Source organism: Brassica napus, chromosome C8 (genome assembly GCF_020379485.1).
Source record: "Brassica napus cultivar Da-Ae chromosome C8, Da-Ae, whole genome shotgun sequence".
Classification (NCBI taxonomy): Eukaryota; Viridiplantae; Streptophyta; class Magnoliopsida; order Brassicales; family Brassicaceae; genus Brassica; species Brassica napus.
Genome location: NC_063451.1, coordinates 48,742,420 through 48,757,243, shown reverse-complemented (window position 1 = coordinate 48,757,243; position 14,824 = coordinate 48,742,420). Strand labels below are relative to the sequence as shown.

The 14,824-nt window shown below is 41.2% G+C and overlaps 5 protein-coding genes across 5 annotated transcripts; 2 read left to right on the top strand and 3 right to left on the bottom strand.

The window, feature by feature from the left end:
• Window positions 1-54: 54 nt before the first annotated feature.
• Window positions 55-2,683, bottom strand: LOC106425991 (flap endonuclease GEN-like 1). Its single transcript, XM_013866708.3, has 7 exons — window positions 2,366-2,683; window positions 2,053-2,223; window positions 1,798-1,968; window positions 1,534-1,715; window positions 1,097-1,461; window positions 535-1,013; window positions 55-403 (listed from the first exon to the last, which is right to left on the bottom strand). The coding sequence occupies exons 1-7, from the start codon at window positions 2,558-2,560 to the stop codon at window positions 164-166; spliced, it is 1,803 nt and encodes a 600-aa protein (XP_013722162.2). The 5' UTR covers window positions 2,561-2,683; the 3' UTR covers window positions 55-163.
• A 1,916-nt stretch (window positions 2,684-4,599) lies between these two features.
• On the bottom strand, window positions 4,600-6,583 carry LOC106426077 (ATPase GET3A). The gene is made up of 6 exons (XM_013866791.3): window positions 6,257-6,583; window positions 5,941-6,065; window positions 5,608-5,869; window positions 5,263-5,401; window positions 5,036-5,151; window positions 4,600-4,960 (listed from the first exon to the last, which is right to left on the bottom strand). The coding sequence occupies exons 1-6, from the start codon at window positions 6,509-6,511 to the stop codon at window positions 4,799-4,801; spliced, it is 1,059 nt and encodes a 352-aa protein (XP_013722245.1). The 5' UTR covers window positions 6,512-6,583; the 3' UTR covers window positions 4,600-4,798.
• Window positions 6,584-6,688: 105 nt separating this feature from the next.
• Window positions 6,689-10,139, top strand: LOC106426076. Its single transcript, XM_048765472.1, has 15 exons — window positions 6,689-6,927; window positions 7,027-7,207; window positions 7,290-7,395; window positions 7,491-7,573; window positions 7,669-7,695; window positions 7,802-7,926; window positions 8,035-8,130; window positions 8,277-8,357; window positions 8,465-8,526; window positions 8,721-8,777; window positions 8,884-8,955; window positions 9,042-9,293; window positions 9,402-9,517; window positions 9,619-9,711; window positions 9,860-10,139. Exons 1-15 carry the CDS (start codon window positions 6,771-6,773, stop codon window positions 10,008-10,010), a joined length of 1,659 nt encoding a protein of 552 aa, XP_048621429.1. The 5' UTR covers window positions 6,689-6,770; the 3' UTR covers window positions 10,011-10,139.
• A 71-nt stretch (window positions 10,140-10,210) lies between these two features.
• LOC106425984 (ankyrin repeat and zinc finger domain-containing protein 1-like) lies at window positions 10,211-13,070 on the bottom strand. The gene is made up of 7 exons (XM_013866699.3): window positions 12,761-13,070; window positions 12,262-12,683; window positions 12,059-12,173; window positions 11,038-11,688; window positions 10,742-10,819; window positions 10,621-10,665; window positions 10,211-10,517 (listed from the first exon to the last, which is right to left on the bottom strand). Exons 1-7 carry the CDS (start codon window positions 13,031-13,033, stop codon window positions 10,404-10,406), a joined length of 1,698 nt encoding a protein of 565 aa, XP_013722153.2. The 5' UTR covers window positions 13,034-13,070; the 3' UTR covers window positions 10,211-10,403.
• A 141-nt stretch (window positions 13,071-13,211) lies between these two features.
• Window positions 13,212-14,607, top strand: LOC106425995 (peptidyl-prolyl cis-trans isomerase CYP18-1). The gene is made up of 5 exons (XM_013866711.3): window positions 13,212-13,340; window positions 13,430-13,504; window positions 13,712-13,873; window positions 14,051-14,209; window positions 14,362-14,607. The coding sequence occupies exons 1-5, from the start codon at window positions 13,227-13,229 to the stop codon at window positions 14,443-14,445; spliced, it is 594 nt and encodes a 197-aa protein (XP_013722165.3). The 5' UTR covers window positions 13,212-13,226; the 3' UTR covers window positions 14,446-14,607.
• The last annotated feature ends 217 nt before the right edge of the window (window positions 14,608-14,824 follow it).

Sequence of the window (14,824 nt, the reverse complement as noted above, 5' to 3'; positions counted from 1 at the left end):
TTCTTAACTCAGTGGAAAGACTGACTGCAAAGATGGGATGTGCAAGTCTCTAACTAGAAACAAGATGATCTACTAGATTAGAGAAAAGATTCAAAGCCAAATCCTTTTTATACAGACCTGAAAGCTGGGTTTTTACTAAGAATAACACGAGTATGTTCTGCTCCTATCCAAACAAAAGACGACGCCTTACAGACTTTGAAAAGCTACTACTACTTGCTTGTCTCTTCTTTTCTGCAGAAGCAGAAGCTATTGAGCTCCCCCCTGTTTCTATACTTTCAGCTGGTGTAGCTGCTGCTTTCGTTGAACGGTAGAAATCTGTTATACTTCTCTGTGCACCCATTGATGATGCTGCTGCTCCTCCTCCTCCTTCACAAACATTCTTCTTTTTCGACTCTCGCAGTTTCTGCCAGTTTTAGCCAAAGAGGGAAAACAAACCCCATGAATATAATATCTATAGACAGAGAGAGAGAGAGAGAGAGAGAGAGAGAGAGAGAGAGAGAGAGAGAGAGAGAGAGAGAGAACCATTCACGTTACCTTTTCTTGTAGGAAGTGCTCTGTCTCCTCAGGGAAAGCAGACTGGACAAGTCCTATGCATTCATCAGTTAGCAAGAAGCATTCACCGTTATCATTTTGCACCTGTGGTTCATTTAACCCATCTAAGGGATCAACAACACAATCCTCCTCTTCCACCACTTCTTCGTCTTCTTCCCATACAACAATCGGTTTCTCTGCAGTTAAACCACATGTAGATATGGGTTTTCTCCACCTTATCACAAATGACTTATGCCCATATCTAGTTTTCATCCACTTGATTGAATGGAACTCGTACTGGTCGCATAACAAGGGATTTCCCGTGTTGTTGCTGTTTCTTGCCCTTTCTCTTAGATAAATGGTCGACAACATGGGAAGCAACATTTTTCTAACATAAGAAGGATCCCAGCGCAGGTTGTAAACCATGCAATCCACTAGCATTTCCGTATCAGGAGTTCCCCAAGACATTGAAGACCTTTCTTCTGTAATTAAAGATTAAGATTAGAACAAGAATCATGTAATGTAATGCGCACAACACATACAGTTATTAAAATCATTTTCATACCTGTGAAAATATCGGATAGATAGAGTTGGATAATCTTTCTGTTGGGAAATTCTGGACCAAGAGCAATTTTATCGCAGACTTTGATCCACCAGTTCTCGGATTTCTTCTCTTCCTTCAAAACTCGATCCTTGGAACAGAAGGAGCATTCACATATAAACTCTAATGGTTTCTTAATGCAACCAGAATCAGAGCTGCAATGCTCACAAGAGGACTTGAAATGAGTTCTCTTGCTGCCTGGGTGTCCACAACGAGAACAGTGAGGAAGTCTTCTTTTCATCTGGGAGCTGGATTCTTCACCATCATCATCCACTGATTTGATTCCACCACTCACTCCAGGTTTCAACCCTTTACCAATGTCCTCTAGTCTACACGAAACACGTTCAAGAAATGGTCAGTCACAGAGACAATAAGCTTACGGATGAATATTAATTAATTACCTTTGGAGGATCTCGTCTTCAGAGAAGGCACGGACAATGCGAAGTGCTTTATCGAGACCAATCCCAAGAACACCACCTGAATCAAAGTCGTTTCCAACCAAAAGAGAGATGGCTATCAAGTGTCTCCGCTTCAGACCGAGGCCAGCTTCGATATCAGACATATGGTAGCACTCGAATGGCTCCTACACAGAAATGCGGATTTCATAATGAGTAAAAGGAAGGCCAAACCATTAGCGAGTCAAAGAAGAGGAAGAATTGGATTACAGTGGAGTTAGGCTTGATGGCTTTGATAACGGAGTTAGCACCAAAGAGGAAAGCATCACTATCAGGAGTAATGCAAGCATCCACAAAGCCTTGGCTATTGAGCTGAGCACAGAGAGCTTCAGCCTCACCATTTGCTTTCAGAACAGGGATACCGAGCAATTTAAGTAGCTCCTACAAAACCACAACAAGAAATAATTTAATAAGAAGATAATAATAAATGGGAACCAAAAGTAGCATGAAAGGCTCAAACCTTACCACACATTCGCTAACCCATTCACAAAACTGCTTATTTCTCTCAACGGAGACTCCCTCTTGGAGACTGCAAGTAGTATCAATTCCAGAAGAACGGTAAAACCTAGAGATTCTGGTGTGGGATTTCAAGGGGGGAGGTGTTCCATCAACAACAAATACTGGGTACGCTCCATACTGCATAGACCCTAAACAGCATTATGATCATTCCCAACCAACAATCAACCATAATCCGGAAAGAGAAAACGAAACCCCCCAAAAAAAAAGAAAGAAAAAAAAAATGAAGCAATGCATGCATTAGAAGAGGAAATGGAAGAACCTTGGAGAAGAGATTGATGGTTCGGAAGAAGGTGAGCCTCAGGTGAGGTTTAAGGGCCAAACCCTTGACGGCAGTCTCATGCTGAATGATCCAGAAGGAGAGATCAACGGCCACCCGTTTATCCCTGAGATAATCAGAGCCTTCGTGTCGACCATAAGGTCTCAACAAATCCCAGAACTTTCCTCCCACTCCCATCAAATCAATTGCCAAACGGCCGAACACACACTCACACAGAGAGAGCGAGAAGGAGGAAGAAAGAGGGAGAGAAAAGGGCGATTATATTCTTCTTACCGTTATGGAGTCTCGATTCTACCTAATCTACTTCAACTTCTTTATATGGCTTCATTCTATCACCCGCCACCACTTTGGGCTCATCTTACGTGGCCTCAGGCCCATTTACTAGCCCAGAAAACAGTTCATCAGTATTATCAACAAAGAAGTACTATATAGTTCCAATTTTGTTTTTTTTTTGTCATCTCATTTTATTAAATGGCTAAAAGCCAACAAAGCACAAGAAATAAAAGGAAGGGGCATAGAAAAGCTCAAACGTACAACAGCAAAGCCTAACCGCAAAGGCTCAGACATAAAAGCCCAAAAGAAAGAAGCTCTAGACAGCTCATAGCCAATGTGTCAAAACGCATGCGGAAGACGGACACGTGGTGGAAGAGCAAAGACAACCCTTTCTTCACCGATTTCCAAGTTGTTGCCGGAATTTCTAACCGAAGATCTACCAGAAACACACCGGAACAAGATGCTCAAGACTAGAACATCCAAGCAAAACGAAAGCCAAAATCAGCGGAGCTAGACCGCACCATCGCTTCATTGAGAATCGAATCAGTGTTGCCAAAAACCAACGAGAAAAGAGGAAGTTACGATCCAACAATCTTTAAAAAGCCACCTTTAAAGATATGAAGAAGCGCTAAGGAGGAACAACCCAATAAAAGGAGAAGATCATAACTTAACCAAATAAAAAAGTTAGCAAAACTGAATCAATTTTGAAAATCAAAGAAGCGATTGAAAATAAAACAGAGTGAAACTAAATCCAGAAGAACTAGACAAAACTTAATTGAAATTCATCGGAGATGAGCGATGAATCTCAAGATACAAGCCGGCCAAGACGATGCTTTCGGAGCCACCGCTTGCCAGAGTCGATAGCCGACCGTCCATCACCGAAGAGTAAGACAAGGACGCCGGAGTGTAAAGCCTGACGACCACCGTAGAACAGATGCGACGCCGGAGGCTGAAATCCGGTCGGATGATACCGAAGCCGGAGGAGGAGGGTTGACCGGAGGGCGATCAAACGCCAAAGGAGAAGCCGCCATCAAAACTGCTAACTCTCTCTCTAAAAGATTTGTAAGAGATAAGAGAGAGAAAGCTTTTTCCAATTTTGTTAACCGATAGATGTTTTTTTTATAGAGATTAAAGTTGTAGAAATTAAACAAAGAGTCAAGAGTTGTAGAAATTAAGCAAAGAGAGTGAATAAACTTTACTGTAGAAAAATGTGCAACATAAGACTGGAAAAATGCTCCCAAAGATTACTATGTTTGAAGTAGGCCTGGGCATTTCGGGTATCGGTTCGGTTCGGTTCGGGTATTTCGGGTTTTGGGTAGTTCGGATAGGGGCTAGAGGATCCATTTAGTACTTGACATATTTTCGGTTCGGTTCGGTTTGGATAGTTTCGGGTTCGGTTCGGTTCGGATAGTAAATGTAGGAACCGGAAAATATCCGGAAAAAGTTCGGTTCTCATTTGGATCCGGTTCGGGTTCGGATAGTTCGGGTAGTTCGGATAATTTGGATAAAATATCGGTTATTTAGAGTAAAATATCAAATAATTAGGATGATTTAGATAAAAATTTTGGATATTTCGGATTACTTTGGATATTTCGGATAAAACTATCTGGATAATTTTGGATACTTTCGGGTAGTTTAGATACTTTATAATAATTTAGTTATCCTTAATTATTTTCAGATACTTTTAATAGAATTTTAAATTAAAAATATATATTTAGTGATGTTATATGTATATATAATTAATATTTTTATATATTCGGGTACCCGTTCGGTTCTCGGTTCGGTTCCAGTTCGGTTCGGTTATTTCGGATATAAAAATATAGGAACCGTTCGGGTATTTGAGGGTATTAGTCCGGTTCCGGTTTCGGGTATTTCGGTTCGGTTCCGGTTCGGTTCTTCGGTTCCGGTTATTTTGCCCAGCCCTAGTTTGAAGTTTGATCCCCTGCCCTGTAACGAGTCTTTTTTCTTTTTGACACATGAAAAACTAGAAGAGACATTTGAGTACACCAAAAAAAAAACACCTATAAATTGTTCAAAACAGAAACAAGAAGAAAGCTCAGATCCAGAAGTCTCGCATGTAGGAAGCAATTGAGTTTTCTGAGTATCTGGTTGAGAAAGAAACTTTGGGAAGCTTCATCTTTCTCAACTCTTGATCCGTTCCAGTTCTTCTTCCGCTGTTTTCAACTGCAGACGCAATGTGTGTACTTTCCTCTCCAGCTCTTCTACATTGCTTCTGCTTGTCGTTGGATGGTACGGCGTCAAGAACTTATCCGAGAATGCCTTTAACGCTTCCACCCCTGTCACCTGTGTCATCCCACAACAAGTTTATATCCCAGGATATTCCTTCTCGTATCTATTGAGAGTCTCATGCCTTCTTACCTCTTCGGGAAGCAGAGGAAGTTTTGTGATATTGAAGTCATCGTATAGCATATAAAACTGATCAAGGTACTTCTGCTGCATCCGCATCCTTGCTCTGAGCAACTTGGATTCCACATCTAGACAAGAGAGGCAAGTGATATAATAGTCGTGTACACTAAAACAAGGTTTTATACGGGAAGATAGGCACAAATAGAAAGGGAAAAAAAAAAATCTGCAAAAAGTAGCACCTTCGTCATCGTAGAGTACTTGGTTGATGATGATGTTATGCGTGTCGATCTCAAACTTGGCGAGTTCCTGAACTAATCTCTCTGTTTCATAGAGAGACAAGAACTCAGGGATGCAGACACAGACGAACGTTGTCAAATCCTGCGCATTTTTATCAAATTGCACCAATCAGAATCTTCACCAATGCATAGTGTCAAACAAAATTCATAAAGAGAAGCGACACATATATGGAAAGTTAAATGTCGTAGTAGGAATTGTGCAGTAATACAAAACCAAAACCGTGAACAGAATGAAGAAACTGTTATGAACACTGGAAAAAAAAAAGGAAGCAAAGGAACCAAGGTTACCGGGTCTTTAAACTGGCGATTAACTTGTTCAATGACATCCTTCAAGCCCTCAAGTCTTCCCAAGAGAGCATCCTCCCCAAACTCATCTTCCATGCCAAACATACGGCTCATCTGATTCATCAAGCCACCAAAGCGACTCTTCAAGGACATCAATTTGGAAAGGCCCTTTTCAAGAGTGGCGGGGAACTGCAAGAGACGGAGAGTGTGACCAGTAGGAGCGGTGTCAAAGACAATAGTTGCATAATCCATTGTTTGGACCAACCTATAAAGAAGAAAAGAATGAGACTTTATAGTAAAATGGGAAGAAGGAAGGAAGAGGAGGCTGTTGCATACTTGAGCATCTCAGCAAAACTCATGGCCTCATCGATTCCAGGAATGGCATTGGCCAAATCAGAGAACAGACTATCCATCCCTTCAGGGCCAGCTAAGTCATCAGTCTCAACAGTAGGATCCACCTCCTGAGAAAAGCAAATATATGAAGAATACAAATTAGTCTCCACATCAAACCTAATCCCCAAAAAAAGAATTGATGCAAATCATCCCGAATTTTACAACTAGTCAAAATCGAGCAAAGAATTGTCGCAGATTGAGATTGGATTCGAGAGATAAGAAGGGATCTAGGAAAGGAGGAGATCGAATACAATAATACCATGGCAAAGAGATTGGAGAAGCCTTGGACCAAAGTGGGGGATTTAGTGAAGCGCTGCTGAAAGGCGTCGCTGAGATTGTGAGCGGGGTCGGTGGAGATGATGAGAACGGAGGATCGAACCCTAGCGAGACAGATTGCGAGGATGGAACTGCATGTCGTCTTCCCAACGCCTCCTTTCCCACCCACGAATACCCATTTTAGAGAATCTTGATCCAGAATGTTCTGCACTGTCGCCTCCGGCATATCCGACGCCATTCCTTCCTTCCTCTTCGACAGATATCGAGTCTCGCTCGCAATGCCCTTTCACTTTGGCGTATGGATGGAAAAGAGTTTTAACGATTCCCGGTTTAAGTTTATTGGGTTATTTGGTTCTTGCTTGGTTTGACCAAATCATAAAATATCGAATTGTTAATTTTTTAAATATCTCAGCTTCGTTTTCAATCGGTTTAACTTCGGTTCAGTCTTTAGCACGATCAATATCAGCTAGAGCTAGAGCTAGAGCTGGTGTAGGAGAATGGCGGCGGCGGCGGTGACATCATCAGAAGAAGGAGCGAAAGTGCAAGTGTTCGTAGACTGGCTGCAGGTGAATGGAGCTGAGTTACGAGGCTGCACCATCAACTCTTCCCCAAAAGGATTTGGCATTTTCGCCGACGCTCAAGGCTCTTCCGACGGTAAAGCTTAAAGCTACGCTCATCCATCATCTGCTGGAAATTTGATTTGATTTGATTTTATCTCTAAATGAAAAAGAAAATGATGTGAGTGAGTTTCAGATGACGATGTATTGGTGGTTGTTCCGCTTGAATTGGCCATCACCCCTATGAGAGTCCTTCAGGAGCCTCTCCTGGGCCCTGAGTGTCGCTCCATGTTCGAACAAGGTCATGTCGATGACCGCTTTCTCATCATTTTGTTCCTTACTTTTGAGCGTCTTCGTCCTCTTTCTTCTTGGAAGCCGTAAGCTCTCTCACTCTTCTCTTTTAGGGGCTCAACATTTTCACTTTCCTTCCTTCTTACACTGTGTGTGTGTGTGTGGTAGGTATCTTGACATGCTTCCCACTCGATTTGGCAATCCTCTTTGGTTTTCCGATGATGACTTCCTCGAGCTCAAAGGCACTAACCTGTACGACGCTACCCTGTTGCAGGTTAACCCTCTATCTTGTTTGTCATGTGACTTTTTCTCCTTACATATAATATAATAATTATTCTGAAGATGAATTCATTTTCTTGCCTTTTTCAGAAGAAGAAGTTGCTCTCTCTTTACCATGACAAAGTTGAGCCCCTCCTCAATAAGCTTCTTCTTTTGGATGGCGTTTCTGAAAGGTCAACTGGCTTTAACATTTTTAAGCTACTTTGTTCTTCATCATGGCCACCCAATCATTTTTCTTTCTTTTTTTTTTTTTGGTCTTTTCCTGCAGCAATGTTTCCTTTGACCATTTCCTCTGGTATGTTCTTTGGTTATTTCTTTTTTTTTTTTTAGTAAAACCAATAGTTTTAGTGAGCTGCAAAAGGGCTCCTGAGTGATGTTGAGACCTTTTCTCGTTGCGCCAGGGCTAATTCTGTATTCTGGAGTCGTGCCTTGAACCTTCCTCTTCCACATTCGTTCGTCTTTCCTCAAAACCAAGAAGATGTTGGAGCTTGCCCATCAACACCTGCAACGGATTCCCATCAAAAAGGCAAGTCATTATTGTCACTGTTACTGTTTCTATGTCTGATCCCTGTATTTAGTTTATTTATACGATTACTAAATGACTTCATGAGTTTCTTCATTTTCTGATTGGTAGAGATTCAGGATCAAGTCCCTGGCGCCACATCTGTAGGAAGCGGAGATACTGTATGGGTTGAGGGGCTTGTTCCCGGCATCGACTTTTGCAACCATGGTATGCCAATACCAGGAATTGAGTCTTTTTATTTGTAGAAAATAGACTCTAAATATTGGTTTCTCTGTCCCATTGTGTTGATGTGGTCAATGGAATTATATTCCTGGTGTAATGTGATATGATGTACTATGGTTATGGCAGTACAGATTTGAAGCCTGTGGCTACTTGGGAAGTTGATGGGACCGGATCAGTATCTAAAGTTCCTTTCTCCATGTATCTTCTCTCCGGTTGGCCAATATACTTTCTCCCTTACCTCTCACTTTCAATAAATATCCATCAAATAATATCGAACATTCCTTTTTTCCTAACTGCCAAAATTCTGTAAACTGAACAGTTGCACAAAATCCTATTCCAAACAAGGAGATCACGATCAGTTATGGTGACAAAGGAAACGAGGTAAGCCATTTTACAGTTCGTTCCTGGCAGCTTGAAAATACAATCAACTGAATGGGACCTGTTTGTTATCCAGTCAAATATGTCGTTTTCTTGGCTTAAATATATCTTGTATTGAGCTTAAATAGGTCTTTGCATTTTGTGAATTATCACATCAAGTCCTTTGTTTGAGTGGTGTGTCTTCTTGTTGTATGCAGGAGCTTCTTTACCTGTACGGATTTGTGATAGAGAACAATCCCGATGATTATCTCATGGTAAGTATTATTATATATGATTCTTAAGTAAGTTTGAAGATAAAAAAGATGCTCTTCAAATTTGTTTTTCACATCTGCTGTTAGGAATAACATTGGATACATTCAGGTACATTATCCTGTTGAGGCGATTCCCAGCATCCCTTTCTCTGATTCAAAGGGACAGCTTCTTGAAGCTCAGGTTAGCAGTTCGCATTATTTACTCAAAACTTTGTATTTTGATTTAATATGCAATCGGTTGAACTTTGAAAAAAATTCTCATTGCAGAAAGCTCAACTCCGGTGTCTCCTGCCAAAATCGCTTCTGGATCATGGTTTTTTCCCACAAACCACATCAAAAGTCAGAGAAAGCGATGAGAAGGAAAAAGCTGCTAGATCCTGTAATTTCAGTTGGTCTGGACAGCGTAAGATTCCCACATATGTGAACAAACTAGTTTTCCCAGAAGATTTTATGACTGGCTTGAGGACCATTGCCATGCAAGAAGATGAGATTTACAAGTTCTCAGCTATGCTTGAAGAGGTATCATCACTCATCTAATAACATAATATTCACAGATTGTATTCTGCAGTTGATCACTTGATATTGCTTTTATTGAGACAAAGAGTATATGTATTGTCGTGGTGAAAGCTTGTAGAGTCAAGACCAGACGAGCAACCTAGTGAAACTGAGGTGAGGATGGCGGTATGGGAAGCATGCGGGGATTCTGGAGCTTTGCAGTTGCTTGTGGATCTCCTTAATGCAAAGTAAGCAAATTGAATTCGTTACATGTGACATGATACGTCAAGAGCTAACCAACAGGTTTTTCTGTATCAAGTAAGTGATGCACTTTTTATTGGGTTGACAGGATGATGAAGCTGGAAGAGAATTCGGGCAGTGAAGAACAAGATGCTGGGCTCCTTGAGGAGGCATGCGTCTTGGAGAGCCATGATCAGCCCAGGTACAATGTTGATGATAATTATAGACAGTTTTAAGAGTTGGGAATATCAAAGGAGAGGGTTGTTGGCATGCGTAATCTAAACAAATATAGAGAAGTACACAATCTTTCTTTATTGACATGTTGGTTTGAAATTATGTGATGATAACAGGGAGTTGGAGGAGGAGGAAGGGAAAAGGATGATAAGCAGAAACAAGTGGTCAAGTGTGGTATACCGTAGAGGCCAGAAACAACTCACTAGACTGTTCTTGAAAGAAGCAGAGCACGCCCTTCACTTAGCCCTCTCCTCTGACCATTGTTGAGTAGTATTCTTCTAAAAGATTAAATAAAAGGCTGGATACTTTTTTAAAATTATTGTACTGTAGCTTTTAAAGCCTGATACTATATTTTCTACAAAACTAAATTTAATAAATTTAAAAATATTTTGGTTTTTTGTTTATATTAGTAAACCAGTTTGGTTTTAATTTTTTATTGGAACCAAAAGAATCAAAAATTAATGGAGAAGAGACAACAAAAAGTATGTGAATTTAATACCAAAAAGAGATTAGTACTATTGTATACATCACCACGGCAAAATCTATAAGAATTACACAGCCCCCAAAAAAATATGTAAAAAGCCTATTTGAAACATAGGTGAAAGTAATCCACAAGCGGATTTATTTTGGGATAGAATGTGAATATAATACTCGCGCTGCCTAAGATGATGGTGCTGTCGTCGAACTGCTTTGAATGTTAAGTGATGCCATCCGTCTTTCTGCCGCCGCTGCTCTCTTTTCTCTCTCCGCTGCCATTGCTCTTCTCACTTCCTCCTATTAACAATTTAACACAACACAAAATGTTGATGTCTCTTGGCCTTAGATACCAGACTCGAAGTCATATTAGAATACACATTTTGGGTTTTGTGAAGCTCACCACTTTAGAGATGGGTTTCTCCTTCTCAGCCTGTTCAGCTTCTGCCTGTAAACACAAGGAGTGTTAGATAACAAGTTAACTGCCCAGTTTGTTTTGTATAAGACAGTGATTAACACGTTACTTGAGCCTTCTTTTCTCGGGCTTTTCGTAGTTTCTTCATTTCTTTTGCTCTTGCTTTCTTCTTGGCGTCTTTCTCTGCCTGCACCAATCACCACCGTCACAAAATCAAGTTAGTCACGTGCTGGATTCAGACAGCATCCCGTATGAATGCAAATGTTTGTCAACACAAAAATCATGGGAGCATGAATGCATCACTTTCATACAGCACCATATATTTGGACCCTCGCACACAAGCACCACATATAAACCCCTGGATAGAGCTTAACCAAAATTCTTAAGTCAACAAATGCAAAGTACCTGCTTAGCAGCTTGAGATTCCTCCATCTCCTTGGTGAGCGGGCTGGGTACTTTAGCATCATGCCAATTCCATTTTTCAAGGTTTGACGCCATAAACCGCCTGAAAATGTTTCTCACTTCCTTGTCATTTGCAAGCATGTATGGCGTTCTGCCTCTTTCATCCTTAGCACAAGGATCCATACCCTCCTCCAGTAAGTTCCCAACTCTCTCACAGTCACCAGATTTAGCAGCTTCGTGTAATGGAGTTGACGTACCAGTAACTCCATCCCCGAGGTCCTCTTCTATAACATCTGGCTCCTCTAAGATTATGCTGGTAGAAGTTTCAACAGGCTCATCCTGTCTTGAGATTTCACCCGAATCCTCAATGTGGGTGTGCAGCACGATATTAGCTTTGGCTTCTTCTGGTGGATTTACAAAAATCTCCTCAGTTACATATGCAACCTGAGTCAACTGATTATATATACGCTGTGATTCTTTGAAGGTTGGCCGCCGGATAGTAAATGGAACGTTTCGTACAGCGCAGTTTTGGCTGCTAAAGTATGGTTTGCCTGCATTGAAAAGCAGTTGCCTACTGCTTGAGGGAGCATGGACAAAAACACAAGATGCACCATCAAAATAAGGCTTCCAGCTAGCAAGTAGCTCTTGTATATCCTAACAAAGTTTAAAAATGATGATTAGAATTCCAAATCAATTTTCGTCAAGGATAAGAGTATATAAACAAAAAGTTTTTAGTGTTTGCCTTCCTACACAGGACGACAAACCATCATGTCCCTAAGCTACTCTGTCCTCACTTAAGATGAAAGATCACTCTAATCTGCGATGAGGGCTTTTCAGGAAAATGATAAACTGAGAAACCATATGAAGAGAAGAATAACAGAAGAAAGTTCCTGGACAGGTAAACAGATCGTCCCCTAAGAATCTATTTTTCCTATTATAACATCAGCAACAAAAGGAATTGGGAAAAACCAAAGACCTTAAATAAGCTATGGGAGTATCAAGCTTGTTGACAGAGAGGACGAACCTTTTTCAAAGCAAGTTCATTATAACGACGAAGGGAGGCACCGGCAGAGTGGATACTTCCCCCGCTGCCATCTTTTGTGGACTGTTTTTTCCCAGCCTTGGCTCTTACAACGTATCTATGGAGTTTAAAGGACAAGTAAACGACCTATTTGCAAAGGACCCAGAGAAGCTAACATAATGTAAGACTGAGAGAGTGAGAGGTACCTGTGGAATGTTTTATGAGCCACAACGGACTTTCCATTAAAGACAGTACCAGCAAAGTGGCCACCACTAGCAAGCAACACGACACACATTCTCCTATCATCCGTATTAACGAAAGTCCTCAGCCTCTCAGTGACATCACTCTCGGGCAAGCTCCCAGAATCATCAAGAGAAACTCCTGTGTAGGAAACCCTTTCAGCCTCGTCCATGATTAAGCTTTTCCAGATAGAAACCTTGTCACCAGTGTGAAGAAGAATAAAGAGCTTCTTTTTATCAACAAGAGCATTGAAGAAAGGTGGTCTTGGATCAGATTCGTCCTCTGATCCTGAGATACTAGACACATCGTAGTCTTGGACGGACTCAGATGTCAACTCATCAACATCTTCTTCTCTCAAAACAGCCTTTCCAGCAACACTCAGCTTGATCTAACAACAACAGAGTGTTTGATTAATTAGTAGGAGGATACACAATTATTCGAAGAGAGAGAGAGAGAGATGATTACATTAAGGCGATGAATGTCGGACTTGAAGTGGGAGCGTTGATCGTGAAGGGAGACGAACTCGATTTTACAAGTGTTACAGGTCCATCTATCCAATATGACGCCGCCCTCCTTGGAGCTCTTCTCCGCCGCCTCCGGATCGAAAGCGGGTGAAAGCAACCGGACCGAAGGATTCAACAAGCAACAGGAGTCAAAGAAATCCACATTCAAGTCAAAAATCGATCGAGGCAGAGGCAGCTTGTCGCCGGCGACGGAAGATGGCGGGTCGGTAGCCATGTGAAATTAGAGAGATTCCAATATACAAAGTACAATTGAATTGGGGGGTTGGTACTTTGAAAGCATAAAGCGACACTACCGATTGTTGTTTCTTTAATGGGCCATGGTAACATTAACGTGGCCCATATAATGCCCAATACTATAAGCAATTGTTTATTAATGGACCGACACTCTCATAAAGGTGGCCCATATAATGCCCAATACAACGGCGGGTTGCAGAAAAATCTGGAAGAAAAAGAAGGAAGGAAGAGGGAGGAAATCAACTCAAAGCTCCTCTAGTTTCCAAGCAAGCATCACAGCGTCAATGGTGAGACTTTGATTTTGTAATTTGCACATATATAATAATAATAAATAAGACTGTAGAGTTTCCTCATCGTCTTGGTTTGGTTCGCGCAGTCGGTAACATTGCACACGAATCTGGGGGATATAAAGTGCGAGATCTTCTGTGACGAGGTTCCCAAGAGTGCCGAGGTTACTTGTTTTTCCTTTTAGAAGTTATATGTCTTTGAAAATTGAAAGTGATATTCATTGTTTAATCTCTGCTGGGTGAAGATTGTCTGCTGATGCTCAATCTCTGAATTTTTATATTATAATTAGCAGTCACAAAAGTTAGGGTTGTTTGAATAATGTTCTATGTAGCAGCTGAATTTGTCTTGGTCCTTGGTTCTTTGCGTGCAGAACTTTCTGGCGCTATGTGCAAGTGGGTATTACGATGGGACAATCTTTCACAGGAATATCAAAGGCTTCATGATTCAAGGCGGAGACCCAACCGGAACTGGGAAAGGAGGAACTAGCATCTGGGGAAAGAAATTCAATGACGAGATTCGTGACTCCCTTAAGGTACTCTACTTATTTCTGCCAAGGGATGATCATGTCTTACCTAGTTTATAGGATTCTCTTAGCTCACAACAATGTGTTTTCGCCAACTTGTCACATACCTGCTGTGTCAGCCGCTTAGGACCTATTTGGTTTTGAATCGATTTGCCTCCTGATCCACATTCTTTATTGTTGTGACAGCACAATGCAAGAGGGATGCTGTCGATGGCAAACAGTGGCCCAAACACAAACGGAAGCCAGTTCTTCATTACCTATGCAAAACAACCTCATCTCAATGGACTATACACCATCTTTGGCAAAGTCATTCATGGCTTCGAAGTACTTGACATCATGGAAAAGGTAACCCCCCCCCCTCTCTAAATCTTATTTCCCCTCAATAAATCACCTCCCTCAAGTTCTTGTGTTTATTTCCTACTACTATGACAAGAGTGTTAAAAACATAAAAAAAAAAAAAAAAAAAGGGAATGATTTTGAGTGATGTGATTGTGCAGACTCAAACAGGTGCGGGAGATAGGCCGCTTGCTGAGATAAGGCTAAACCGTGTGACAATCCACGCCAATCCACTTGCTGGTTAATTTGTCAGAATGCTGCTGCTGCCGCAGACCCTGTTATTCGTTTTCACCTATTAAGAAGCTTGTACTGGATTTCTTTTTTTTTTTAATTATCACTCACTTAAAAATCCATGTCCTCACTCCTCAGAGAGAGTTTCAAAGTTTTATGGAAGCTTGTTGTTTCTACACAGTGGGCCATCAAAAATCATTGAGGCCTACAAAATAATGTAAATGGGCTCTGTGGTAAATGAAATCCAGTCTAGTCTTGTTGACAGAACACCGACCCATTCGGCGCAATTAAAGCTGACTGAACCAGTCTGGTTGAGGGGTAAAAGAGGTAAAAGGCAGTACATTTTATTGGACACAAGTAGGACCCAATTAAACTCAACGACTGTCTCTGTCT